Below are 26,682 nucleotides of genomic sequence, written 5' to 3' on the forward strand. Positions count from 1 at the left end.
ACTACCACTCTTTTTTTTAGCGAAATCTGGTTTAATATAATTTTCTGACGGGAAAAACTGGGAAAAACAGTACTTGCCAGGAGACGCCCTTACGCATTGCTTACCCTTTCAGAACTGTTTAATGTGTACGAGTACTGATTATCAATGCCGATCCCAACAAACATTATTATACAACAAAGTAATTCTTTTTCTGCATAATAGTCCTCATATGAAGAAAGTGATAGCATAGGAAACAGGCTATTAATAAGAATACATTTACAGTGAACAGCATCAGAGGCGTATCAAAAGGAAACTTCTGTACAGTAAAAGGCAACCATGTGGATACAAAATAGAGAATCCATTCCAACTATACAATCAAAGACAAAAACTCACTCCAGTTCCAATCAGCAAAATCACTCACAAAATCATAATGGCCAACCAACGAGATCGCTGCCTTCGCTCACTTGGATTGTTTTGAAGTCTCGGACATGCGCTTGATGACGTCGAGAATAGGTGTGCTGTTAAGATCCACCACATTCGATGCCGGCTGCTTCCTACTGCGTGTGGCATAACGCGCTCCTTCAGGTGGCGGCACTAATTCTACACTGACCTTGAAAGCTTTCTTCGTATTACCCGACGAGTCCGGAGCCTTGCGTTTGGATCCCGACGTTTTGCCGGTGGACGAGTCAGCCGGTGACTGCGTGGTCCTGACCGGTTGATCCGGCTTGAACAAATCATTCACAGCCGATTCAAAGACCTTCACACTGTTGTCAAAGCTAACCGATTTACGCTTTCGTCCAGCCGTCGCCGATGTGGGCTTGTACTCCTCGTCGTCCTCGTCGGACGGCGGTGAATTGGGTTCAGAGAATTCAGGCGATTCATCTTTCGACTTGCCACCGCGATGTGTTGCTGAACGAACAACGCCGGTACCGCTGTTCGCAGCCGGTATACGCTTACGCGTTCGCGCCGTGGGTGTTTTGTAATCGTTCTCGTCCTCGGGCGAGAGAGATCGTTTCCGGAAAGTCACGACACCGCCCATAAATGCCTCCGCGTCCGCCATGATTTGTTCTGTCGGTCAAAATCAGAATCAACTTAATTACTTGAAATGACAAGAACAAAATTCATAACTAATATATTAACAATACACCATGAACATTCCCAAGCATGTTATAACAAAAACAAACAAACACTTGGCAACAACATGCCCATACAACCATACCGTTCACAAAATTTTAACTGACCTTTTGAGCGTTCTCCAGAGAACAACAGATGCTCCCGATCAAGATATCTGGGTCTTTTGCTCATGCCGTACTCTCTAGCTGCTTTCTCACGCTCTTCCGCGCTAAACAAATCGGGATACATTTCACTTTTTCGCAAAGACTTCGGCGCTGGCGGAAGCTACAAAACCGCTGTTGTATCATCACGTCCAAAAGGATATACATACATACACCGGCACATTCACCGTATGGGCAATTAATTAACAGTAAGTACTTTTGGTGCAGAGTTTTTGATTCGTTCCATCTGGATAGCCTGGATTACCCTTTCCCGTTTTAGCTTTTCCATTTCAACTCTTTCCTGACGAATCTCTTCCAGTATACGTGCTTTTTCCTCCATGTTCTTCTGCTTTTTCATCAACAGAAATTCTTGCAGCCCAGACATCTCCGCGTCCAGGGAGTTTTCATTTGATTTCGACTTAGCTAAAAATATAGCACAACATCGGTGAAACGCTCAGTAATAAATACATTCCACCATAAAGAGAAAACCCACAATCGCAGTGTTACAATGAATGATACTTTTTGCAATACTTACCCCAATCGTTGGTAGATTTAGATGGTGACGTCGCATTATTCCATCCACTGTCACCACTAGCTGCAACCGGAACGTACATAAATAAATTATTATAAAAAATTAAAATTCAGCAATCAAATTCGCCATACGGGCAGAGTCATCCCAGCCGCCACCAGAACCCGCAGCAGCAGATTTATTGTCAGAATTCTCCCAACCGGACGATGCGGCAGTTGAAACAGCAGTACCACCAGCGGATTCACCCCAACCCGACGCATCATTATCAGTAGAGGGCTTGGGAGCAGAATCCCAACCAGAATCATCCTGTAATATACCATATCCCGTCAAGAGGATGACTGGCTTATACAATCAATTACCATTTTACTCCGTTATCAGATCATCAAAAATCTCACCGGCTTGAACATAGCAGAAGGCGTAGAAGAAGCAGCCCCATTACCAGGGCAGTTATTAGCCCGATGTCCAGGCTGGTGGCATTTGAAGCAATTCGATCCCCCACCTCTCGCTCCAGCTCCAGGAGTACTGTTTGCGCCACCTGCACGCGGTCGTGCCCAACTAATCCGCAAGCGCGAACCATCAATATCCCTAACGAGAACATAATCAATGAACACCCCTCAAACTTCCAAGTAAATATAAACTGCAAAAACGACATACTTTCCCCCTAGTTCAGTCGCCGCTTTCTCACATTCGGCTACCGTTTCCATTGTGACGAAAGCGAACTTTCCCTTCTCGCCGTCTTTGACAAATGTGTCTTTCACGGTTCCGCATGATCCAAATACAGATTTCAAGCGCTCGGCATCAACAGACGGAGCTACAAAAACATACAGTTTACCGTTGACAAAATCCAGCCAGGCTGGGACAAAAACACAGAAATACGTACCGACACAAAAGACGCTTAATTTAAAGCCACCGTGTCTGTCATCCGGACAGGGTTCGCCAGTAAGTCTGAAAAGATCTACCAGTTGAGCAAGACGAGTAAATTCATGTCCAAAAATCATTGTTCAACAATTACCCCATGCTTCGATTGCGCCCAGCAATGTCCGAGCTATTAACACTGCTCTCCCCCGCAGTGGATGTGTGTGAGTCTGATCCCCAGCTCTGACCGACACTGCCACCTAAAACATAGAAAATTTCAAATAATAAAAATCAATCCATCACCCGGCGAAATACGACATACCCGTAGGCTCGCCCCAGCCACCATCAGAACTAACGGCAGCAGATTGATCGCCAGACGGAGGAGCACCCCATCCAGACGACATGCTATCGGTAGACGGTGCAGCGGTAGCATTTGCCGACTCGCCCCAGCCAGATGAATTTTCAGTAGGTGCAGACGTCGGAGCGGAATCCCAGCCAGCATCATCCTGCACCAATCGACATCAAGTAACGAATAATTTAGCACCAATCATTATTCAATGTACCGTTTTGGCCGAAGGCGAGGAAGAATCAGCCGCACCAGGACAGTTGTTTGCCCGATGTCCAGGCTGGTTGCATTTAAAGCAGTTGGATCCACCTCCTCTCGCGCCCGGAGCGCCGTTGCCGCCGCCAGGACGCGGTCGTGCCCAACTAATTCTCAATCGCGAACCGTCGATATCTCTAACGAGAATACAACTGTTAAAAAAATGCAATTTAAGTTTAATATAAATACCACATACTTTCCACTCAACTCCGAAGCTGCTTTTTCGCATTCCGCTACTGCTTCCATTGTGACGAATCCGAACTTGCCTTTCTCTCCGTCTTTAACAAAAGCGTCTTTCACGGTTCCGTATGCTCCAAAAACAGTCCTAAGGCGGTCGGCATCGACAGACGCAGCTACAATAGATTGGTAATAACTGCAAATGCCAGCCTGAGCGAAACAAAAGGCAAACATACCGATACAAAAGACGCTTAACTTAAAACCACCGTGCCTATCATCTGGGCAAGGTTCGCCAACAAGCCTGAAATCTTGAGCATTTAAAAGAAGAGAACAATTCATAAAACACGTCATAAAACATCGTTTAAAGACTTACCCCATGTTTCGATTGCGGCCAGCATTGTCTGACCTATAAACAGAACCTGCCGAAACAGACGCGTTGGAGTCCGATCCCCAGCTCTGACCGGCACTACCACCTGGAAAAAATTAATATTATATTGAATTTCCGCAACTCGGCAATGCTAAATATATGACATACCCGCAGAGTCTCCCCAGCCACCAGAACTATCGGCAGTAGCTTGATCGCCAGACGGTGGAGCACCCCATCCAGACGCCGTGCTATTATCAGTTGACGGAAGAGCAGCGGTAGTACTTGCAGAGTCGCCCCAGCCAGATGAATCTTCAGCAGGCACCGGATTGGGTTTGGGTACGGAATCCCAGCCAGAATCATCCTGCAACATCCCATATATCGTCAAGAGAATGACAGTCTCATAATCAATTACCATTTTAATTATTTATAAAATTGCCAGAGCATCTCACCGATGTGGAGCTAGCAGAAAGCGTCGAAAAAGCTGTGCCTGAACCAGGGCAGTTATTGGCCCGATGCCCAGGCTGCTGACATTTGAAACAATTCGACCCCCCACCCCTCGCTCCAGGAGTGCCGTTTGAGCCACCTGGACGCGGTCGCGCCCAACTAATCCGCAATCGAGAGCCATCGATATCTCTAAAGAGAACTTTATCAATAAAAACAATTTCAAAGTAAACATCAACTGCAAAACGACATACTTTCCATTCAATTCCGAAGCCGCTTTTTCACATTCTGCTACTGTTTCCATTGTGACGAATCCGAACTTTCCCTTCTCGCCGTCTTTGACAAAAGCGTCTTTCACGGTTCCGCATGATCCAAAAACGGTTTTCAAGCGTTCGGCATCAACAGACGGCGCTATAAAAGTTTAATAACAAAACATTAACAATAAAACTCACAGGCGGGAATAAAAAGAAAATACACACCGATACAAAAGACGCTTAATTTGAAGCCACCGTGTCTATCATCAGGACAGGGTTCGCCAGTAAGTCTGAAATAATTTACCAAGACGAATAAATTCAATAAATTCACGCTCCAAAAATACTGTTTAACAGTTACCCCATGCTTCGATTGCGTCCAGCATTGTCTGACCTATTAACACCGCTATCCGAAGTGGACATGCTTGCGTTAGATCCCCAGCTCTGAACGGCACTGCCACCTAAAACATCGAAATTCTTTCAAAAAAATAAATTCAACAGCCGGCAATGTATGACATGCCCGTAGAGTCGCCCCAGCCACCATCAGAACTAACGGCAGAAGATTGATCGCCAGACGGAGGATCACCCCATCCAGACGACATGCTTTCAGTAGACGGTGTAGCGGTAGTACTTGCGGAGTCGCCCCAGCCAGATGAGTTTTCAGTAGGTGCAGACTTCGAGCGGAATCCCAGCCAGCATCATCCTGCAACGTTCGAGGATCTCGTAAAAAATGTTTACCAGCATCAATCATTATTTAAGTATTCAAATGTTACCGCTTTGACTGAAGCCGAGGAAGCATCAGCCGCACCAGGGCAGTTGTTCGCCCGATGTCCAGGCTGGTTGCACTTAAAGCAGTTCGATCCACCTCCTCTAGCTCCCGGGGCGCCGTTACCGCCGCCAGGACGCGGTCTCGCCCAACTAATTCTTAATCGTGAACCGTCGATATCTCTATCCAGATCACAACGGTTAAGAAATGCAATTTAAATTTATCATAATATCACATACTTTCCACCCAACTCCGAAGCTGCTTTTTCGCATTCCACTACGGTTTCCATTGTGACGAATCCGAACTTGCCTTTCTCTCCGTCTTTAACAAAACCGTCTTTCAATGACTCCAGCATTTCCGATACTGCGCTCAGCATTTGAGACGGCAGCCAGAATGCTCTGATCGATACTGCCGAAGATTTCGCCAACCACACAGCGCCAGGAGCTCAGCAGAGCAGCGTATCAGTCGCATCGAATCCAGCATTCATTGCTCCCTCAGCACGCAAGAAGCCGTGCGAGATGCCCTGTAGATACTACTGCAGAGTCATGAAGCGCTCGCTAGCAGAATTCAACCAGAATTGTAACCCCAGCCATTCGATTTTCATCGTACTCAGGAATTCCAGAGGTAAGATTCGATAACCAGTTAGGAATGAATAACTGACTGCGGCCGTAGAAACAGCGCTTGGTCCAGGACAGTTATTCGCTCGATGTCCAGGCTGGTTGCATTTGAAACAACACGATCCACCGCTACCCGCTCCAGGAGTGCTGTTACTGCCACCAGGACGCGGTCGTGCCCACCCAATTCGCAACCGCGAACCATCGATATCCCTAATGAGATTTTTATCAGGGAAGACCTTTCAAATCGATTGAACGAAACATTAACATCAAAACTGACATACTTTCCCCCCAGCTCAGCCGCTGCTTTTTCGCATTCGGCTACCGTTTCCATTGTGACGAAAGCGAACTTTCCCTTCTCGCCTTCTTTAACAAATGCGTCTTTTACGGTTCCGCATGATCCAAAAACAGATTTCAAGCGCTCGGCATCAACAGACGGCGCTATAAAAGTTAAATAATGAAAATTCCCAGTTACCACTCGCAAGCTGGAATAAAGAGGAAAAACCTACGTACCGACAGAAAAGACACTTAATTTAAAGCCACCATGTCTGTCATCTGGGCAGGGTTCGCCCACAAGCCTGAAATATTTACCAATTAATAAAGATGGTCTTAGGAGAGTTAATTTACATTAAAAACGCATTGTTTAACAATTACCCGATGCTTCCACTGCGTCCAGCATTGTCTCGCCCATTAACAGAGCTAGCCGGAGTAGAAGTGTCCGAGTTCGATCCCCAGCTCTGACCGGCGCTGCCACCTACAAAATTAAAATCAATTACAAAAATAACTGAACACCCGGCAATGCACGACACACCTGCAGAGTCTCCCCAACCGCCCCCACTAGAACTATCGGCAGCAGCTTGCTCACCAGACGGAGCAGCACCCCATCCAGACGTCGTGCTATCGGTTGATGGAGCAGAGGTAGTACTTGCAGAGTCGCCCCAGCCAGATGAATCTTCAGCAGGTGCAGACTTCGGAGCGGAATCCCAGCCAGCATCACCCTGCAACATCCCATATCTCGTCAAGAGAAAGACAATCTCATAATCAATTACTGTCTTCAATATTCCCCAAATTGTCAGAATGTCTCACCGGCGTGAAGCTTGTAGAAGGCGTCGAAAATGCTGTACCAGGGCAGTTGTTGGCCCGGTGCCCAGGCTGGTGGCATTTGAAGCAATTCGATCCCCCACCCCTCGCTCCAGCTCCAGGAGTGCCGTTCGAGTCAGCTGGACGAGGTCGTGCCCAACTAATCCGCAAGCGCGAACCATCGATATCTCTAATTAGAAACTTGATCAATAATAACCCTGAACGAAACATGAACTGCGAAAGCGACATACTTTCCCCCAAGCTCAGCCGCCGCTTTTTCGCATTCGGCTACCGTTTCCATTGTGACGAAAGCGAACTTTCCCTTCTCGCCGTCTTTAACAAATGCGTCTTTAACGCTTCCACATGATTCAAAAACCGTTTTCAGGCGCTCGGCATCAACAGACGGCGCTATAAAAGTTAAATAATAAAAATTCCCAGTTACTGCTTGCAAGCTCGAATACAGAAGAAAAACCTACGTACCGACAGAAAAGACGCTTAATTTAAAGCCACCATGCCTGTCATCTGGGCAGGGTTCGCCAACAAGCCTGAAATGCTTAACCAGTAAATAAAGATGGTCTGAGAGTAAATTTACATTACAACGTATTGGTTAACAATTACCCGATGCTTCGACTTCGTCCGGCATTGTCTCGACCATTAACAGAGCTTGCCGGAGTAGAAGTGTCTGAGTTCGATTCCCAGCTCTGACCGGCACTGCCACCTAAAAAATTATAATGCAGTTACAAAAGTAATTCAACGGCAATATACGACAAACCTGCAGAGGCGCCCCAGCCACCATCAGAACTAACAGCAGTCTGATCGCCTGATGGAAGAGCACCCCATCCAGACGACGCGCTATCCGTAGAAGGAGGAGCGGTTGTGCTTACCGACTCGCCCCAGCCAGATGAATCTTCAGCAGGTGCAGACTTTGGAGCGGAATTCCAGCCAGCATCATCCTGCAACAATCGAACATCACCTAACAAATGTTTAATTTAGCTCCAACCATTATTCAATGTTACCGCTTTGGCAGAAGCCGAGGAAGCATCAGCGGCACCAGGACAGTTGTTCGCCCGATGTCCAGGCTGGTTGCATTTAAAGCAGTTGGATCCACTTCTAGCTCCCGGAGCGCCGTTGCCGCCGCCAGGGCGCGGTCTTGCCCAACCAATCCGCAAGCGCGAACCATCGACATCCCTAATAAGAACTTGATAAAAAAAAACGCTAAAGGCTAAACTACATCAACTACAAAAGCGACATACCTTCCCCCTAGCTCGGCAGCCGCTTTTTCACATTCGGCTACTGTTTCCATGGTGACGAAAGCAAACTTTCCCTTCTCGCCGTCTTTAACAAATGCGTCTTTCACGGTTCCGCATGATCCAAAAATTGTTTTAAGGCGCTCGGCATCAACAGACGGCGCTATAAAGTGAAATAATAAAACATTTAGAGTAATCACACGCAGGCTGGAATGAAGAGGAAATACACACCGACACAAAAGACGCTTAATTTAAAGCCACCGTGTCTATCGTCAGGACAGGGTTCGCCAGTAAGTCTGAAATGATTACCAGTTAAGCAAGACGAGTAAATTCACGTCCCAAAATAATTATTTAACAATTACCCCGTGTTTCGATTGCGCCCAGCATTGTCAGACCTATTAACACCACTGTCCGAAGTGGACATGTTTGAGTCGGATCCCCAGCTCTGACCGGCACTGCCACCTATACAAGCCAAATTCAGTTACAACATAATAAAATCGGCGCCCGGCAATATACGACATACCCGCAGAGGCGCCCCAGGCACCAACAGAACTAACTGCCGTCTGATCGCCAGACGGAAGGGCCCCCCATCCAGACGACGCGCTATCGGTTGATGGAGCAGCGCTAGTACTTGCAGAGTCTCCCCAGCCAGATGAATTTTCAGCAGGCGCAGACTTCGCAGCGGAATTCCAGCCAGCATCATCCTGCAACAATCAGACATCATGTAATAAATGTTTAGTTCAGCATCAATCATTAATTATTTAATGTTACCGCTTTGACCGAAGCCGAGGAAGAATCAGCCGCACCAGGGCAGTTGTTCGCCCGATGTCCAGGCTGGTTGCATTTAAAGCAGTTGGATCCACCTCCTCTCGCGCCCGGAGCGCCGTTGCCGCCGCCAGGACGCGGTCGTGCCCAACTAATTTTTAATCGCGAACCGTCGACATCTCTAACCAGATCACAACGATTAAGATGTGCAATTTAAATTTAAGTTAGATACCACATACTTTCCACCCAACTCCGAAGCTGCTTTTTCGCATTCCTCTACGGTTTCCATTGTGACGAATCCGAACTTGCCTTTCTCTCCTTCTTTAACGAAAGCGTCTTTTACGGTTCCGTATTCTCCAAAAAGAGCTTTTAGGCGCTCGGCATCGACAGACGCCGCTATAACAGATATGGAATAACTGCAAATGGCAGGCTGAGACTTAGAGAAAAAGAAGGACCCACATACCGATACAAAAGACGCTTAATTTGAAGCCGCCATTTCTGTCATCGGCGCAGGGATCGCCAAATAGTCTGAAATGTTTAAGCAGCTAAGCAAGAAGAATGACATTAAGCAAGAAGTTTTCTAACAGCGGCGGCAGTGGTATGGGTTACTGGTTTAATACAGTGATTGGTTTTGGCAGTTTTTCTGTCTACTATTTTGCAGATTTCTTGTTGTTTACCTGCGGCTGCGGGGAGCTTCAGCCCAGATGTTTCCGCGGTTCCGTCTTACTGCTGTTTGCGAATCCTGTCCATTTGCTGCTTCCGGTGGGGTGAGCGCAGCGTCAGAATCCGTGAAACCTACAGGTTCCACATACGGTGGGGGATCAGCCATTTCTAGGTCGCCGTAGGATACGGCTTCCCGGCGCGAGGAAGCCATTACAGCGGTCTTCGTATTTTAGGTTTTCTTGTTAACGAAAACTATTATGATTACTCACAACTATGAGGAGGTCAAAATATCAAAAATGAAATCACTTTAGCTTGCGAAAAGTGTTTATTCCAAGAAAGTTCTGCAAAATGAAGTACAACCTGCATTTCAGTGTTCAATAGTACTTATTTTTTTGCTCGAATAACCAGTCGGATACTGCGAATAAGGTCGAACTCAGTTCCGGGATAAAGAAATCGTAAAAGCCGACACAGATATATGGCGGGCCGTTTGGGTCAGCTTGATCAAATTCTTATGCATCGAAACACGAAACATCAAAACACATGCTTTCACAGACATCAACTTCATGAACCACACACATCAAATCGTCGGTGATCAGTTTCTAAAACATCAATTACACAAACCACAAACATCAAATCACCGGTGAGCAGTTTTACAAACATCAATTACACGAAACATCGGATCTTTGGTGATCGATTTCAAAAACATCAATTACACGAAACACAAAAAATTTTCGGACTTGGAAAATTTTTGGCGTTTTTGAATACCACTACACCCTTTGGTTTTTTTGTGTTTCGCGTATTTGATGTTTCCGAAATTGATCATCGTTGAATTGATGTTTTTGTAATTGATCTTTGTAAAACTGATCATCGAAGATTTGATGTTTATGGTTCCGTGTAACTGATGATTTTGAAATTGATCACCGGTGATTTGATGTTTGTGTTTCGTGTATTTGATGCCTTGGAAATCGATCACCGCAGAATTGATGATTGTTTGTGGTTTGTGAATTTGATGTTTCAAATCTGACCTAAACGGCCCGCCATACAGATAAGAACAGGGTACAAAACCTGCGCATTGATTTTATTCGTTGCTACATATTTCTGGTTTTTATTCGCTTTTTATGCGGTCGTTTCTCTGTATATCAATCATATGACGACCTGCTATACGGCGGTCACCTGCTTGGACATAATAATTTCCCAACAGTACTGGACCACTTGACGCTGACGTTTGTTTATTATTTTTTCCAAGTTTCTGAAATCTGAAATGTGAATTACAAAATTAATACAAATTTTAATGAACAAAGATTTTATTTTTGATGGGTACGACCGTACGAGTACGGAATACATACGCTCGTTTTTCATTTTATTACCAGGGATTGGGTAGGTTTGTCTGATCATTGACATATAATGATGATAATAATGAGGATAAATAAATTAATAATTACTGATTTATTATTTATCCGTACTTAGGGAGCATCTGCATTCTACAGTCTTTATACCGCCCTTTTTGATTCGGAAAGTGAAAGGGTTGCTTTCCCAGTTGAAATGGGTCTTTCACCAATGAAGTTGTTTTTTATGAAGGCTCTAGTGCAGTTACTAATGTGGTTTCCAGGATGAAATGGAACGTTTGAAGCAACTTTGTTATCCGTTTGCATGCTATGCGCACCGAACGCGAAGCTGTCAAGACAAGTGAGAAGCTGGACCTTCATGTAGAGGCTTTTTATTTGGTAAGTGAGGTTTGTTGGGATTAACGAATCGTTTTTGCAGCTGCATATGTCACGGACATGTTGCCAGTGTATTGGCTCAATTCAGTATAGTCTGTAGACTATCCGGGGCAGAAATCGATAATTTCCGGCAGCTGAGTTGCGACTGATGGGAAGGGTAGTTTCTTAGAGACCGCTTGTTTCCAGTGCGGTAATGATATGTTGACAAAATGTCGCTTCTATATTTATCTTCATCTGTCGGTGAAAAATGTCGTATCGTGTCACTGAACAGTCGTGTCAGCTGAAAAACCCTCCTGCGTGGGATTGCGGTTGTGTACGAGCGGTTTGAGAGAAAAAACGATGCCTTTTTTCCACTGATTTTCTCTATGTGCTCCATTAAGACGTTACGAGCTACTCAAAGATGCAGTCTTAGCGCAGAAATTCTCCAGTTAACTTCGACACAGGATGTTATACTGTAGCGACAGTAACGTTGCTGAAAAGTAACGGTGCGTGCACTTTAAAACTAACTGTGACTTTGGGTTACATCATAATGCTGTCCGCTTAAACAGCCGCACACGCTTAACTTCAACGGAATCGTAAATTTTTCAAATGCTTATCACTCATGCTGAAAACATTGCAGCGACGCCGAGTCGAACGTTGAGAGCGGCAATAATATCAAAGTACGAAAGCACCAGCAGCGGCGGTTGTGTTGGTGAGTGAATATCGGCTTTAGAAGAGTGTCTCTCTCATGGAACGCTATAATTTACAACTGTAGCTCGAGGAAATATTATTGCACTGCCGTATTCTGTCGCGTAGCGGAAAAAAGGCGATGGTAGTTGCAACAAATTAACAGTGGGACATTGTTGATTAGATTATGAGTAACTGCCAACGTTTTTATGATTTCCTTGTTCATTTTTCTGTTTAATCTTCAGTCTTTGCTCATGGAATCTGGAAGCACAAAATGATGCGATAGGATTATCAACCCATATCAAGCTGCCCAGTGTACGATATTAAGTCCGTTGGAGCTTGGAACGAAGGTACAGTGGAATCGTTACTACTACCGTGCTTTACCACGGAATTCTTTGCAAATGAAATTTCTCTGGAGTTTCTTCAGCTTACAAATTTAATGTCTAGTTGTCTGCTTTGAACGCACCATTTCCAAAATTTTGGCGAATGTCGATTCCTGCGTATTCATGCAATTCAGTGGGCAGGATAATTGAGAATGTTTTTGTACAATTGAGTATTTGACGAATTTTTTCACGCGCTGATATTAAGTCGGCGCGTTAAATATCGAATTAATTAAGTGCGTAATTAGTAAATATGTAATTCGATTAAAAGTAATCGCTCCTTCGACACTTAATGTTTCATTTATTGTGATCACTTTGTCAAAATTCAAAGGATATGCTGCTACTTTTTTGCGCTGAGCGGTTTTTTTTTGTTATATCACTAGAAAAATACGACGAATCATTGACGAAATAGGAACAATTATTAACAACAATTTAATCGCCAAGATACCGATTGGCGATTGCTCATAGTTATGCCGTCACTCACTTATGCCTACACTGATAAACCTCTTTTGTACTAGTAATTTTATGCGTTTTTATTAATAATAACAGCGCTGTTCAGGATTTGTATCGTTTTTGCAATGATACACTTATTTATGTATAACCAAATTATCACGCGCACTCGCGAACGATTTGGACGGAATGGTACGGACTGTTCTGAGAATCTGGACCATACCGTAAATATTCATTGGATTCCAGTATAAAGCCACTTTTTGCATTGGCTGGCATGTGATTACCGAACTGTGTTTTAATGTGAAATCGATGGACTAAGGGAAAGCCGCCTATCCGAAATACTAGCTAGAGGAAATTATAAGGATTAGGAATGTGGAATATGCTTACAAATGACCATCTGTTTGGTTTGGGCCGTAATGACAGGACGCTTATTACAGACTTGACGCGGACTCAGATGATGTTATTGATACGGGCATTCGTTTATGGTAATCACTCTCCGTCGGTGCATGCAGCTTGTCCGAATGTGCGTTTCAGCTGTTTGATTCCATATGCCGCTTTTCGAGGGTCAATATGGGGCATCCGGTATGGAGCACGCTTCTTCCCGATTTTTTTGTAGTGTTTTCAGCTGGTTTAGATTGATTATGAAAAGCTGGTCTGCATTGAGATCGCTTATTTTCGTTTAATAATTGATTCGTTCCGTAGAAATTGTTTTCTGACTTCTGTTGCACCAAGTCATATTTTTAGTTAACTGTAAGTATTTTAAATTTTGTATGGTTTGTATGTTTTTCTTAAGAGTTTAATTCAAAAAGTAAAAGTATGCGGCGGTGTAGTCTCATTTGATCATTTTGATGTGCTTTGGGCAAAATTGCGTTGTGTGACTTCACAAAGATTTGCTTTGGTAGTTTGACTGAATAAAAGGCATGCAGATGTGCGCATGCCTCTTGAGCAGTAATGGACTTATTGACCCATGGTCAATCGCTTGTGTGCCCACACTGCAATTTTGCCAATGATCGTTTTCCTGTAGTTGCAAGTGAGCATGTGACGCTTTCTGGCATGATCCAAAATAAAGATTTTCTGCACGTGTGGAGCGTTTCATGTACATTTTAAAACTATACCTTTGCGACAGAAGTGCGTGCACTGCTTACTTGTACACATGTACGCCTAACCTATTGCACATCAGTGCAATGTAGTTAGGTTTAAAATTGCTTTCGGTCGTGTAATTTCAAATTTATGCAATATGATTTATGTAGAGGCATAATAGTATAACAAGAGTTAAGTATTCTCCTTTCTAGTACTCTGCACTCGTATTGTTTATGTTCTTACATACAAACTGGATTGATAACTTTAACAGTGCGTTACTTAGTGGTTTGGCTGAGGCTCTCTGTATCATCGGTCGGTTGATTTATAAAATTTGTCATGCCCTAATTTACCAGGTTTAAATTTATAATGGCGGAACTTTTTTCCAAAAGGTGCTGTTATTGGCAGGAGTAATATGCTTTCCACCAAGAATGGCTTATTGCCAAGCTGTTGTTCGGCCTCATAATCACATTTATTGATGTGATAAGCAAGCACGAATTGGACCATTAAGTGGTAAGGTGCACAGTTTTTTCGTAAAGTAAAGCGGATTATAGGTCGTTAAGCTGCTGTGGATTGCCCTGCGTAGCGCTCGCGAGTGGTGGTCAGAACTTCTAACTGGATATACCGGCAACTTTGCTGTTCTTTTTAAATTTTTTATCGCTTTATTTCGTTTCCGTGGCTGTCGTACGGTTTTTCGTGCTGTTTAATCGATCACAATAGATTTGTTTACTTATCGTTACTTTAATTTAATTTTACAAACACTTGTGGATCTACCGTATGTGCTGTGCAGATTTCATTGCCTTAAATAACGGAAGTGATTCGATTCCCTTGTTAGTTGTTATCCCTTTTGGTATGCCGTATATGTAACTTGAACCTTGGTTGAACTTTGTGGAGTTGTGGGGCTTGTGGGAAGGACGTTTAGTACGACGTTTCGTACCTACTACCTACCAGTTGTATGGCTGTTGTGATGTAAAATTTACAACACATTTTAGCGAATGGAAAGTTTCAAGTTCGATCTTTTGCAACAAGGATTGTTCCATAGCATGTTTGATAGGATACCGGAAATTTAAGTTATTTTTAGTTTATTTCAGTAGTTGCACATTCATAGTAATTATGCATTTACGTCCTGATTCCTTATACAGTCACATTACAGTGCGTTTATACGATGAACCACGGGACAACCTGCACCATGAGGTTCCGTATGGCTGCTGTGGCACATTCTTAACAATTTGAATTAGATTGATAGCCAGGAAAACTGACAGATATTTGCCGTTCGGAAATTTTATATTCTTTAGTGTGTGTTTGTGCGACTTTTGACTTCGCCTGACTGTTAACGATCGTGCGAAATATCGACCATACTTTTGCATGAGGGCCTGGGAAATTGCATTTCTTCAAATCTGCTTGACGGTAGTGTTTGGACGCACTTAAGTGGATTTATGCAAAACTCGAACATTTCACGAAAATAATGGGTCAAAAGATTATGACATAACCATTGTTCCGTAAGTGATATTTTTTGTCAACAGATTTTTTGTCAACAGGTTGCGCTGGCTTCGCTGTCCAGTACTGTACTTAAACTTGAAATTTCCATGTTTTACAGCGATAACACCCAAAACTTAACAAAACTGTTTTAAAAATTGTTTGTGTGAAATATTGCAGTAAATTGGAAGACCTGCATTTGGAAAAGCTTTGCAGACTGGATGTGTAGTACACCACGGTATTCTGCGGTTGTCCATAAATTAATATTACATACGCAGTTGTGCGAAATGCTGACATTATGTTCAGTACAATAAACTCCCGCAAAACTAATGTTTCGTTGTCTTGAAGTACGTGTACGGGCATGTGTTCGCTTGTGAATTTTGCTTTTTTTTCTGAAGCAGTTAAGATCATTCTGTACGCTTGTCATGTTTTATTGCTCGATTTGTAATGTAATGCTTTTATTGTAGAGTGTTACCCCAGCTGTGTTTTTAGGCCGAACGATATTTGCAAATAATGGCTACCATTAAGATGTGATGCGGTATATTAACACATGTATCTCTTGTCCTACTTTTTTAATTTATTTTCAAAGGGCCTCGTTTCCGACATTTGTTCATTATTTCGGTGACAGCTATTACAGGTCACGTTGTTAGTGATACAGATTTAATGTGCGATTTTCATGCGTTGGCGCGCAAATTTTGTGGCTGCCGGCTCCATACCGTTTGATCGCAACGACGATCTTACCTGTGTAAATTTTAACTAGCTGTTGGTTTGATTGATTTGCTAACTGTCGGATTGGAATTAATGGTTTTAAATGTTCTCGTAATTAGTGACCACAATAAGGTGCCACATGTTTGAGGTTTTTGTTAGGCTTAATTAAAAATAATAGCTACGGTTTCCGGCATTCAACTTCCAGTTTTAATTCTTTAGTCAAAGTATACGTACTTCAGTACGGTACTTCGATATAAAGTATATATTTTATGATATGCCACTGAAGGCACCTTAAATTAGCAGTATTGTCAACAAAAATCTTTCTAGCGGCACGCTCTCTGGCTACCAGTAAATTCAGCAGCATCTTTGCGAAAACGGATTCGTTGGCGTAGGTGTTATTTTGGCTGTTTATATGAATGGACGAAAACGCTGACTTATATGAAATCGTGATCACAAATTCATTTGCGATATTGACATATTGCCTCATGCCGTACCGCGACGGTTGTTGTGCAAATATGCAAGCTGTGTATGATAACCGTACTGCAGGTTTTGCTTTGCGGGTTGAGAGGGTAATCGTATATCGTGCGACTTGAAGCGCTTTGAACAGTCAAATCACGGCATCACCGAAAGACAGGCATACAGTATAGTGCTCACAATTACACATTTCGCACAGTCTCTTTCGCCTTGAAAACCGGCTGTTCATGAGCAGTTATTAAGTGTTGGTGCGGAATTTTGGGCTCAGTTGGAATAGTAGTTAGATGATTGCTGTGATTATCTACTCCTCGCGTAGATTCTAAACTGGTGTTGCGTAGTTTTCGTGTGTCAGTCAACGATAAAAGTCGTATACGGAAAACTTGGGAATGTCGAAGCGAGTTTTACGCCTCCAGACGCCGTACCAATTTTGGACGGTCACTATGTATCTGATAAATGGATAATGGAGCTAAGGTTTACCGCTGTTCGTTCATGATTGTAAGTTACTAAGGATATGCAGTTAACTAATACCTGATATTTTTAAGCTTTTCGGTTACAAAAAAATGTTTTTCGTTTCGTATAGCTCGCTGAATATGATATCGGTTTCGGCATGCTTTTTGTGGTTGTATGTAGTAATAATTAGGAATGTGGCAGTATTATTTACTGTCATTGTTCCAAATTTTAAATTGTGGAAGTTTTTTATTTCACGTGTCGTTTATTGGTTTAATATATGTTACCTAATGCCTTGTTACTGGATAAAATTAGACTTTTGTTTAAGATTTATCAGAAGACCTGATTAGTGATTACGGGCTATTTGACTAATTGTAAGTTTTCAGCATACCTTATATGGTACCATCGGTGCATTCATTTACAGGATGTGTTACGATATTAATATGCTCAGAGAATTTATAGCTAGCATTTCGTGTGATGGTCGATAGAATGTATGCACGGCATTTTGCGGATGCGTAGTGATGCATTACCATCGGTTAAATTAAATGCATTCGCTTTCTGTAAAGATGGCCTGTTTCGAGCATCGTTTGTGCAGTAGGTTGACTTGTAAACATGAATTGTATGCAGGAAAAAATACTAATTTCCTAAAATCATTTTGCACTTTAATTTATGGCTACCTGCTACCATTGCTTTCCTGCATGGTTCTTGTCCGTAACAGCAACAGTGTTAATTTTTTGGCCGTTTCATTTGGTCTCAGATTTCCGCTCATGCTGATAAGCAACGTGATCAGCGAGGCTGATTGAAAGATTATTAGATATGATGAAAAAGAGATTCATTTAATTAGACCATTTTCATGCTTTTGTCCTTGCTTTTGTGAATAGGTTGGTGTTCAGTACAATCCGGCTAATAGAGATACCAGTTTACCTGTGGGGTGCAGTATGGCATGCCGTGATTGTTCTCATCCTTGGGGAAATTTGCTGCTTTCGTATCGATGGGAACGACATTAATAGCGCATTGTAGAGCATATCGAATTTCACATTCTCATTCTGTCTTACAGGACTGGTGGCATTATGCGTGAAGAAAGCTAAATAACTATCCCGTGGCGCCCTGAAGTGTTCTCAATACGGTGCTGCTACGTCAATGTCGGCTAGTGTGGATGCGGGATTTTATTATCAGTCAATGCAAAATACAGCTGCCATGTCGGGAATTCCAATAGGACAATCTATCCCAACTGGATACGGAGGCGGATTAGCGCCCCCTCCGTACAAGGAAGCATTAGCCCGCAGTCCCAAGAGTCCACGGCACCTGACGGCCGTCGTTCGACCGGTGTATGATGATCGGTCAGCCCGAGCCGTTACAGTGACTGGCGGTCGTTACAAGGTGGCCGATGCGGAAATCATTGCTAATCCAATGGCAAGACGGTATCATCATCATCGCAGTGTCAGTAGTTTGGATGTGTCAATGGAAGAGGATGACACCCCCAAGCCCACCTTGCTGAAGGAATTCAGTGGAAGTGCTTCGTCAATTGACTTTAGCAAAACAAGTACGTAAGAATGGGTGGTTTATTTGAGCCGGTTAAGGAAACATGCTAACGCAGCGATTATGTCTTTTATTTTATCATGAGTTGCCACGGTCGCAAACGTGGTAAAAGCACGGCTGTCTGTTAACTAATACTCAGCATTGTACGTGTTTTCATTTGAATTTTTATTGGCCACAAATAGTGTGCTTAATTCTTTCAGGACGAGAGTAAAGACGCGCACTGCTCTGTACTCTGCATATTTTTATGGTGTCTTTCAAATCTTATTGATCCTGCCTGCATGATTATAGATGGTTTTGTCTTTTGCAGTTGGTGGAAATATTAGGATGATTTTAGACCAGCTGAAACATGGAAAACCTATTACCAGTAACAGCAGCTCAAATTCCTTGGCTTCTTTACAAAATTCCGACGGCAGTGGTTCCGGGATACTATGTGCGTCAAAACGTGCAAAAAACGGGAAAGATAAGCCAAAGAAAAGCTCCATCCGATCACGTTCATCCATTTTTCGTAAGATGCGTGGTGGTTCACAGTCGGAAGTCAGCTCCGGATTGATCGAGCCTGAACCCGCATCGACCACATCCGTCAGCGATGGGGAACGCATCCGCCGCAGAATCTTCGCCTATTATGACACGCAGAGTTTGTTTACGAAATTCGGTCGAACGGATGAAATGCAGATGGCCCTCTCACGGAAACTAGTCACGGGAGCATCAGCGGCCCATCTCACCACCCGTTGCGTCCTACCATCTGCGGAGAACAGTTCGGACTCCCATCCGGGTATTGAAGCCGATGAAGGGGATGGAAAGTCCAATGCGCTGGTGACCAGTTGTCCGTATTTTCGTAACGAAGTCGCTGCGGAGAATTCCTCACAGTCCGAGTCACCAGTGTCGACTTATAGTGGGATAACTATCCGCAGACCTCCCGGAAGAAGAATATATCCCACGGCGTTTCGGCCATACTGCGGATCGTTAGTTTTGGAAGATGATAATCCCAGTGCGAAGATTAAATGTGTGCAGTTATCACAGCCGCGATTTGAGTTCATTGATAATGGAGCCTTTTATTATCGAAAGTATTTCCATGGAGAAGAGCACTGGAATTATTTTGGTATTGATGAGACGTTTGGACCGGTTGCGGTGAGCTTGAAGAAAGAAAAGCCTTCTGGAGCAAACAGTCGCACACTGTATCGGACAATCGTGCGTACCAGCGATGTGAGTGACAGATTTAATTTCAAATGGATGATTAATTTTGTTGTATTTAATTAACCGTATAACTGGTAACAATTTTGTGAATTGTGTAACTTCCATAGATTGACCGTTGGTTAATATTACTTGTGGTCACAGTGCATCTTGTAGTTTTAGCCGTAATTTTGCCCGACATCCTGCTGCTAAAGTATGGTAATTTGGTATTTGATACAGCTGGCCGTACTGCGAGGATCTGTACTGGAAAACAGCCTAGCACGATTGAATAAAGATGGTGTGAAACCTAAGGATGTTTTGGAATGTGTGGCCCCAGAAATTCAGACATCCTCCCTTCGTTTGGGAACGGCTGATCTGAAAACCGAAGAGCTGCTGCTGAAGCTGGATGAGCAAACTGTAAGATGCAAATCTTTAAGAAAGCCAGTCACTGGTTTGAGATTGAGCTAATTTCATGTATAGGTTCCTAAGCATTATAAAGTTGGTATCATGTACTGCAAAGCTGGGCAGTGTACGGAAGAAGAAATGTACAACAACGGTGAGTGAGTCTTGACCTGTTCTTCTTGCATTATAAGATGAGATTGATATGTTGATGAGTGATTCACATGCACAGAGACTGCCGGACCTGCATTTGACGAGTTTTTGGATCTGCTTGGTCAGCGTATACGATTGAAAAGCTTTGATAAATACCGTGCACAACTGGATAATAAATGTAAGCCGGTTCCTAATGCTTTTATTAGCACTTGAAATAATCTCTTGTGCCTTGTACATCTGTGCTGACGGTGGTCGGTCTGATTCCAGCTGATTCAACGGGTTTATATTCGCTATATACGACCTTCCAAGACTATGAAATCATGTTTCACGTATCAACAATGCTTCCGTTTACGCCCAGCAATAAGCAACAGGTGGGTGGTTACCTAGCTCACCTTGTTGTGTCTGTTTACCTGTGCCAGCATATGCATGATTGTTTGTTTTGCGCAGCTTCTTCGGAAACGACACATTGGCAATGATATTATTACCATTGTCTTCCAAGAACCTGGAGCGCTACCATTCTCACCAAAGACTATCCGTTCCAATTTCCAGCACGTCTTTATTGTGGTGCGGGTGGAAAATCCGAATACAGAATATACACGATACAGGTAAGGTGTCACATTTTTAAACTTACCGCATGAGCTATACGCTTAAGAACACGAGTGTACAAGGAAGTTTTGAAGAAGGAAATTAGTTGAGCTGGTGTCAGTTTAGAAACGTCTCATTCAATTTGATTTATTAGAGGGGTACTTGCAAAAGTAATGAAAGCGATGACCATGGTTGAATTCATAGGGTGTCTGTGTCGAGATCGCGTGATGTGCCGCAGTTCGGGCCGCCGCTACCGGCATCTGGCGTCTTTGCTAAGGGATCCGAGTTTGTGGATTTTATTTTAACCAAAGGTGCGTTAATAAACAGTATTCCTGTCTTTTCGTTACAATCGATTCAAGCATGGGTAATTGCAATTTTGGTAACACGATTTTTTAGTAGGTGAGAAGCGTATACTTTTTAAAACTTCGCAACCAATAAAAGCGGTCGTTTCTTGGGAAAGGTTTATTTATGGGAGACCGTTGAAATAGCATAAACAAGGGCAGCTGGTTCACGCGTGCTATTGTAATTTAATGGATGGACTACCTTGCAGTGATAAATGCGGAAAATGCTGCGCACAAATCGGATAAGTTTATGGCGCTAGCCATTCGCACACGGCAGGAATACCTGAAAGAGTTGGCGAACAATCACAGCACCCATTCCGGTATCGACATGGGTCTCGGAAAATTATGTGAGGCTCGATAGTACCGACTGACCAGAATTGACTTATTACCTGACAAAGTATATCTCGCTTTGCAGCCATGTTTTCGTTGTCACATAAGAAAAAGGACAAACCAATAATGAACTTTCTGCCCGACGCAACGTTGCGGGGTGCCTTGGCCTGGAGCGTACAGGTATACGTTTACTGTCTAATGAGGCGATTTAGTTATCTGTTTGCGTGTTATTGTATTATAAGAATCATTGCTCATTTGTAGGCAAGAGAGTCAGATCTGTCGGTACCGCTCAGTGCGCGGCTGACTTTAGGCATTTCAGCCAATTACGTTGTTTTGATGGATCCTACATCAGGCATGGTAATGAAAATTGTCCCTAACAGCAATATTATGGCATGGAAAAGTCAAGAAGAAAGGTAACGCAGTGCGCGTTATGGCGCGAATTTTAGGTTGTTCTAATTATCTTGTGGCTGACAATGCATTTACTTATATAGTCTGACGGTGTATTACCACGTTGGAGAAAATATGCAAATACTGTGCGATTCCGCTGATGATTGGCGCGAAATTATTCAACGATTGAAGGTTGTTACAAGTGGATGTGAGGTGTGTTTTATTGCCATTGTTCATTCTTGAAATATTAACGACAGTCGACTGAATGATAATGTGACTGCCGATGTGAGAGTGTGTTGCTGTTGGGCTTAGGTTATTGAATTGCCACTATCGAGGAATGCTCATGGTCATCTCGGTTTTCATACTCAATTTAACGGCATTATTACGGACGTTGATCCACATAGTAATGCTGCTGCTGCAGGATTACGAAAGGGATGCCGGCTGCTTGAGGTGAGGCAATGGCGCTTGTTGGCCTTGTCGCGGAGACAAGTGGCCACTAATTTGTTACGACTTGCACGCCACAGTTTAATATGTGTTTGATGATTTTTGACAGATTTGCGGCCGCAGTGTCATTTCTCTTGACCATAATACCATGACTGACCTATTGCGGCGTACTAATCCTGTCAGTGTGGCGGTGTTACCCCCGCTCGACAGCGGACTGCCAAGACGGTGAGCTTATCTGCCGGGCAGAGATGCCGTGTGCTCTTGAAGAATGTTATGCGTTTTTGTTGGATGTCGTTTATTATTATCCGCAGTATATTTATTTGTGGTTTCCAATTTGTTTGCAGCGGATGTAGTCGTCCGGCCTGCATGAAACCACCGGAACATATTTTAAGCGCTAACTATGACAATCTGTCGGATCCGCTTACGATGCCAGAACAGATGCCGTCACAGGCGACCACAGTACATCCGGTGGCCAGCCGCTCCACTTCAGGCGTTCTGGATGGTCATATTGCATTCTATTTAAAGTAAATATACAATGATACTCATTCCTGCCTTACAGTACGGATCTTCGAATGTATATATTTCAATATCGCTGATAATTAATCAGTGCATATGGTTTTTAAGTACAGCAGTAAATTTTGTATTATCTGTATAGATCCGAGTCTCCTGTTGTGGCACCAGCCCGTGCTGTCCCGGTTCCGCCTTTTGACTACGACTCAGAAACGCAGCCCAGCCTGGACGACCTGGAAGCGGAATCGCGCTGGTGGGTTCTGCAAATGTCGGAAGCGACGGCTCGATTGGATGATATGTTAACTCAGGCACCACCAGCGGTTGCTCCCGTGTGGGAGCGAGCTTCTTTGCCCCGCGAACCTTTGCGCTCTTACGGCGAACTGTCTAATAAAGAATCTTTGGATTTGCATCCAGCACGGCCTTTTGAAAGAAAGTTGTCACCTAACACTGGATTACCGTTGTTTGATTCCGGCACAGACACGATGTCCAGTACGACCAGCAAATCGTCCACACGATCCCAGAAAGGTAGGTTTCACTACTATGGCGTAAAAGTTGGACGTTTTCCAGTTTCCACTTATTTGGAGATAACTGATTATTCGGTTCTTTAAATTGAAATGTTATCAGTTTTCTTTTGTCGTTAAATGGAGAATTATGCTAAACGAATTTAATAATGTGATGATGTTTTTGCAGTCAAATCATGGTGCTTGACGTCTGGTTGATCAATTTTAAAGCAAAGCGTTTGATTGTTTACAGAGAATAATGGTGTTGGGCAGTCACTCAGTCCTTCAGCGCGAAGACAGTTTCGCCATCATAAAACTGACCCAGGTTTCCGACCACCACCGACAGTACAGTCACCTCCCTCTCGAACAGCGATCAGAAATAGTCCCAATAAAAGCTCTAAGAAAGGGGCTCGACCGGTTGGCAATTTCCAGGAGGATCTATTGCGGCTGATCAACCCTGATCTGATTGACACGGATCGTATGGTAAGATTTAATAATCAGTGCTTGGGTACCGTACCTTCGGAATAAAATTGCGTAATTGCCACACAGACGTTCGGGGATCCTATACCGTCGTATGTTGATGGAATTCGTCGAGCGAGTGATGAAACTTCACATCGTCGCAGCCAGCCGGTTGATGACTTACCATTGCCTACTTCCAAGTAATTGCGAATTTGTTCACGTGAACTTCCTTAAATTTTATCGTTTCTTTTAATATTGAAATCATCCGTTTTTCTGTTAATTCGGCGATCAGGGCATCATTAATGTCTGTATTTATTGCTAGATCTCTTGAAGCGCTTCCCATTCCGCTGCATGCTCAGCCGCTTGACTGGAGGACGCTAGTCAGTACAGCCGAACGAGCTGCGAAAAACGCAAATGGTTAGTGTGGAAACCCGTTTTTCTGCACAAAGAAAAGATGTTGAATACGGATCTTATTGTAGATGTCCCATATCCCCACGTCAGCTCGGAGTCGTCCTCGACGTCTCCGGATATGTTGACGTCGGCCCCCAAACCGTCCCCTCCTCCATTGCGCCCGCGAAGTTCCTCAAGAAGGTATTGGATTTAAATTTAATTAATTGTTTTCCCGCTTATGATTGATTTACGAAATTTTGTGCGACTGCAGGCACCTTTCACGTCCTGTCAGTGGGGAATTTCAGCCTGATCGATTCATGTCGGATGCGAGAATTCGAGAGCTGGAAAGCACCGTTACCAAATTAATACAAGATCTCAATAAGGTGCGTAATGAAACCATTTGTTTTGGTCACTGTCCTGTTTGTGTTCTCTTCTGTTGCCCCTTGCCTTTCTTTTCTTTTAAATGCTACTTTATGCTCCTTACAGACAAATGCATCTGGTATGCCTATCCCACTTTTAGATGAGCGACATTATGAAGGATTTACCAGTGTATTTTGTAGGAAAGAGAGGATAGGTTAGCCCTGGAAAATCAAGTTCGTCAGCTTAAATTCGACAGTCAGCGAATGCAGGACGAGGGTCCCACCAGTACCAAAGTTGCGACAGCGTCGTATAATCCAAACCTAGCACCTGTGTATAGTGGGTCTCCCTACGGGAGCCATGCCTTTTCCACGCTGCCCAGAGATCTTCCCGGGATTGATTCCATCCCGTTTTAAGTTAAGAAATGTTTTATTGTACAGTATTCTATTGTTCCAATATTTTTTGCTCCACTGCCGCGTGTGTACGCATTGCCGTGGATCTGTGTGTTACAAACGTTTGATGTTTTCAGTGTTCATCTTGTACATTTGTTTTTTAAAGTTTTCCTTTGTTAGCCAGAAAGATTTCTACTTGTAGTTCTTTTAAGGAGATGGTGGTACTGGCAGCGGTACATTGAATGTCTTCCAAATTGAGTGCTCACTCTTAGTATGGCATCCCTGATGTCCCGTTTCTGTGATAAAAGTTGAACCGTACGGTGTGTTTTGTGTTATAGTGATTTCTTGGCTTATTCATCTTTCGTATTTAGTATTTGCATAAAAAGTTTAGTTTTTCTATATACTGTTTGTTGTATTTGTCCTCGCGCGTACTGCCGCATAGTTTATTTGTGATTTTTTTAATTTTGATTTGTAATCATTTTGTTTTTCGTATAGGTCCGGTGCGCGGCGCGCACCTTATCTTCGGCCATTGGTAGCGCAATGGCAGATGCGCAGGTTATCAACCGTTATTGAAGGTCTTGCTGGGATCGTTAACCGTGTTAAGCATTCGCAGTCGGAGACAACCATTCTGGAGGAATTTGATTGGGAAAGATGTGGACTCTCTCAGAAAAATATTTTGAAACCTGCGCACCGCCTTGTATTGCAAGCGTTTGTAAATCTTATGGAAGTTTTCAATGCATCGTTTAAGATTCTGCAGACGGCCGACTATCCTGTAATTGGAGACGTTATTCCTATTTTATGTGGACTTCGCAGGCATATCAAAACATGCCAAAAGAATATAGACTTCGTGTTATTGCAAGATTTTATGAAAGGCTTGCTGAAACAACTAGACGAAAGATTTGGTGCTGTGGGAAAAAGACAAGCCTGTACCTTCCGCTGCTTTTTGGATCCCAAATATAAGCCTGTGGTGTAATAGCTTTGGACCTGAAAATCTGCTGAGATGGTTATCAAAACCAAGGCGCTCATGGTATGATGCAGAAGTTGGCTGCAGTCAAGACGCAGTTTAAAGAAAATAAGTGAAAAAGAATCACAGTTAAAACTAATTAAGTATTAAGTCGTGTTTGAATTTTACTGAATCATTCGTTTATTCTTTCCGCATATTGATTATTTATTTATGTTTAGGCAGAATAGTTTTGTCGGTCCGGATTTCCTGAACTTTTTATACAGAGGATAAAGTATAGCTTGAGCGGCCGTTTGTCGATGCAACAGGACAGCGGAAGTGACAAAACTGCAACGTGCGAAACTGAACTAGAGATGTATATTGCCTCTTCGTGGATAGGGACGAACCCCTGGAATTCTGGAAAAGTGCTGAAGCGGCCTGCTTGCCACGTTTGAAAATTCTTGCCAAACAAGTTTTATGCGCTCCAGCAACGACCGCTGACGTCGAACAGATGTTTAGTGTTGCGGGAATTTTGCTCAGTAACGGGAGATTAAAAACTTCGGATGAGCATTTCGAGATTACAGTTTTGTAGTATTGATACGCGGCGGTTAGATGGTGATTTAAATGTGGTGGTAAGAGAAAGCTGAATAGTTGACGGTGATAATAAAATGTACGGCGATACTATAATTTCAAGTAAGGGTGAAATTTCTTAAAAGTAAGATTTACGATGCAGGTTGAAAAATAATAACTTTCCAAACGTATGGCATACTTGAAACAT

The 26,682-nt window shown here is 43.3% G+C and overlaps 3 protein-coding genes across 17 annotated transcripts; 1 reads left to right on the plus strand and 2 right to left on the minus strand.

Annotated features, from left to right (window-relative positions):
• Positions 1-122: 122 nt before the first annotated feature.
• LOC129584909 (mucin-19-like) lies at positions 123-5,388 on the minus strand. The gene is made up of 21 exons (XM_055477331.1): positions 5,248-5,388; positions 4,995-5,177; positions 4,836-4,935; positions 4,703-4,767; positions 4,478-4,634; positions 4,232-4,415; positions 3,951-4,143; positions 3,789-3,888; positions 3,652-3,716; positions 3,435-3,591; positions 3,201-3,375; positions 2,960-3,143; positions 2,795-2,897; positions 2,663-2,727; positions 2,437-2,593; positions 2,178-2,367; positions 1,917-2,088; positions 1,789-1,848; positions 1,471-1,676; positions 1,221-1,377; positions 123-1,047 (listed from the first exon to the last, which is right to left on the minus strand). The coding sequence occupies exons 2-21, from the start codon at positions 5,074-5,076 to the stop codon at positions 440-442; spliced, it is 3,180 nt and encodes a 1,059-aa protein (XP_055333306.1). The 5' UTR covers positions 5,077-5,177; positions 5,248-5,388; the 3' UTR covers positions 123-439.
• On the minus strand, positions 5,218-10,027 carry LOC129585055 (pneumococcal serine-rich repeat protein-like). The gene is made up of 21 exons (XM_055477571.1): positions 9,624-10,027; positions 9,410-9,474; positions 9,186-9,342; positions 8,953-9,127; positions 8,705-8,885; positions 8,544-8,643; positions 8,413-8,477; positions 8,188-8,344; positions 7,951-8,122; positions 7,707-7,887; positions 7,553-7,652; positions 7,415-7,479; positions 7,186-7,342; positions 6,941-7,124; positions 6,666-6,852; positions 6,509-6,608; positions 6,368-6,432; positions 6,139-6,295; positions 5,850-6,067; positions 5,480-5,648; positions 5,218-5,422 (listed from the first exon to the last, which is right to left on the minus strand). Exons 1-21 carry the CDS (start codon positions 9,818-9,820, stop codon positions 5,218-5,220), a joined length of 3,057 nt encoding a protein of 1,018 aa, XP_055333546.1. The 5' UTR covers positions 9,821-10,027.
• Positions 10,028-10,830: 803 nt separating this feature from the next.
• Positions 10,831-25,245, plus strand: LOC129584854 (signal-induced proliferation-associated 1-like protein 1). 15 transcript variants are annotated; one of them, XM_055477213.1, is made up of 27 exons: positions 10,831-10,986; positions 11,219-11,333; positions 11,950-12,021; positions 12,242-12,346; positions 13,264-13,408; positions 18,066-18,551; positions 18,855-19,750; positions 19,958-20,134; positions 20,198-20,273; positions 20,349-20,447; positions 20,537-20,640; positions 20,717-20,874; positions 21,059-21,165; positions 21,405-21,542; positions 21,611-21,705; positions 21,787-21,938; positions 22,017-22,125; positions 22,225-22,362; positions 22,466-22,581; positions 22,701-22,880; positions 23,012-23,391; positions 23,620-23,849; positions 23,916-24,025; positions 24,148-24,242; positions 24,305-24,416; positions 24,487-24,598; positions 24,776-25,245. In XM_055477213.1, exons 6-27 carry the CDS (start codon positions 18,149-18,151, stop codon positions 24,986-24,988), a joined length of 4,200 nt encoding a protein of 1,399 aa, XP_055333188.1. In that variant the 5' UTR covers positions 10,831-10,986; positions 11,219-11,333; positions 11,950-12,021; positions 12,242-12,346; positions 13,264-13,408; positions 18,066-18,148; the 3' UTR covers positions 24,989-25,245. The 15 variants fall into 15 exon arrangements, with proteins under 15 accessions (XP_055333188.1, XP_055333198.1, XP_055333182.1 ...); XM_055477223.1 differs by lacking the exon at positions 13,264-13,408 and adding an exon at positions 24,702-24,714 and having other exon boundaries at positions 24,776-24,926; XM_055477207.1 differs by lacking the exon at positions 13,264-13,408.
• The last annotated feature ends 1,437 nt before the right edge of the window (positions 25,246-26,682 follow it).

Source organism: Paramacrobiotus metropolitanus, unplaced genomic scaffold (assembly GCF_019649055.1).
Source record: "Paramacrobiotus metropolitanus isolate TYO unplaced genomic scaffold, Prichtersi_v1.0 Parri_scaffold0000015, whole genome shotgun sequence".
NCBI classification, from domain to species: Eukaryota; Metazoa; Tardigrada; class Eutardigrada; order Parachela; family Macrobiotidae; genus Paramacrobiotus; species Paramacrobiotus metropolitanus.

Bases quoted from the DNA above. Each gene is read 5' to 3' on its own strand.
- LOC129584909 (XM_055477331.1), bottom strand. From the start codon at position 5,076: ATGTCGTCTGGATGGGGTGATCCTCCGTCTGGCGATCAATCTTCTGCC. The intron at 4,768-4,835 runs GTAACTGTTAAA...AAATTATTTCAG, and splicing joins GGACGCAATCGAAGCATGGG to ACTTACTGGCGAACCCTGTC. The intron at 3,889-3,950 runs GTATGTCATATA...AATTTTTTCCAG, and splicing joins TGGCTGGGGAGACTCTGCGG to GTGGTAGTGCCGGTCAGAGC.
- LOC129585055 (XM_055477571.1), bottom strand. From the start codon at position 9,820: ATGGCTTCCTCGCGCCGGGAAGCCGTATCCTACGGCGACCTAGAAATG. The intron at 6,296-6,367 runs GTACGTAGGTTT...TAACTTTTATAG, and splicing joins ATTAAGTGTCTTTTCTGTCG to CGCCGTCTGTTGATGCCGAG. The intron at 6,068-6,138 runs GTATGTCAGTTT...AAATCTCATTAG, and splicing joins GCGGCTGAGCTGGGGGGAAA to GGATATCGATGGTTCGCGGT.
- LOC129584854 (XM_055477213.1), top strand. From the start codon at position 18,149: ATGTCGGCTAGTGTGGATGCGGGATTTTATTATCAGTCAATGCAAAAT. The intron at 22,363-22,465 runs GTGAGGCAATGG...GATTTTTGACAG, and splicing joins AGGGATGCCGGCTGCTTGAG to ATTTGCGGCCGCAGTGTCAT. The intron at 23,850-23,915 runs GTAAGATTTAAT...ATTGCCACACAG, and splicing joins TGATTGACACGGATCGTATG to ACGTTCGGGGATCCTATACC.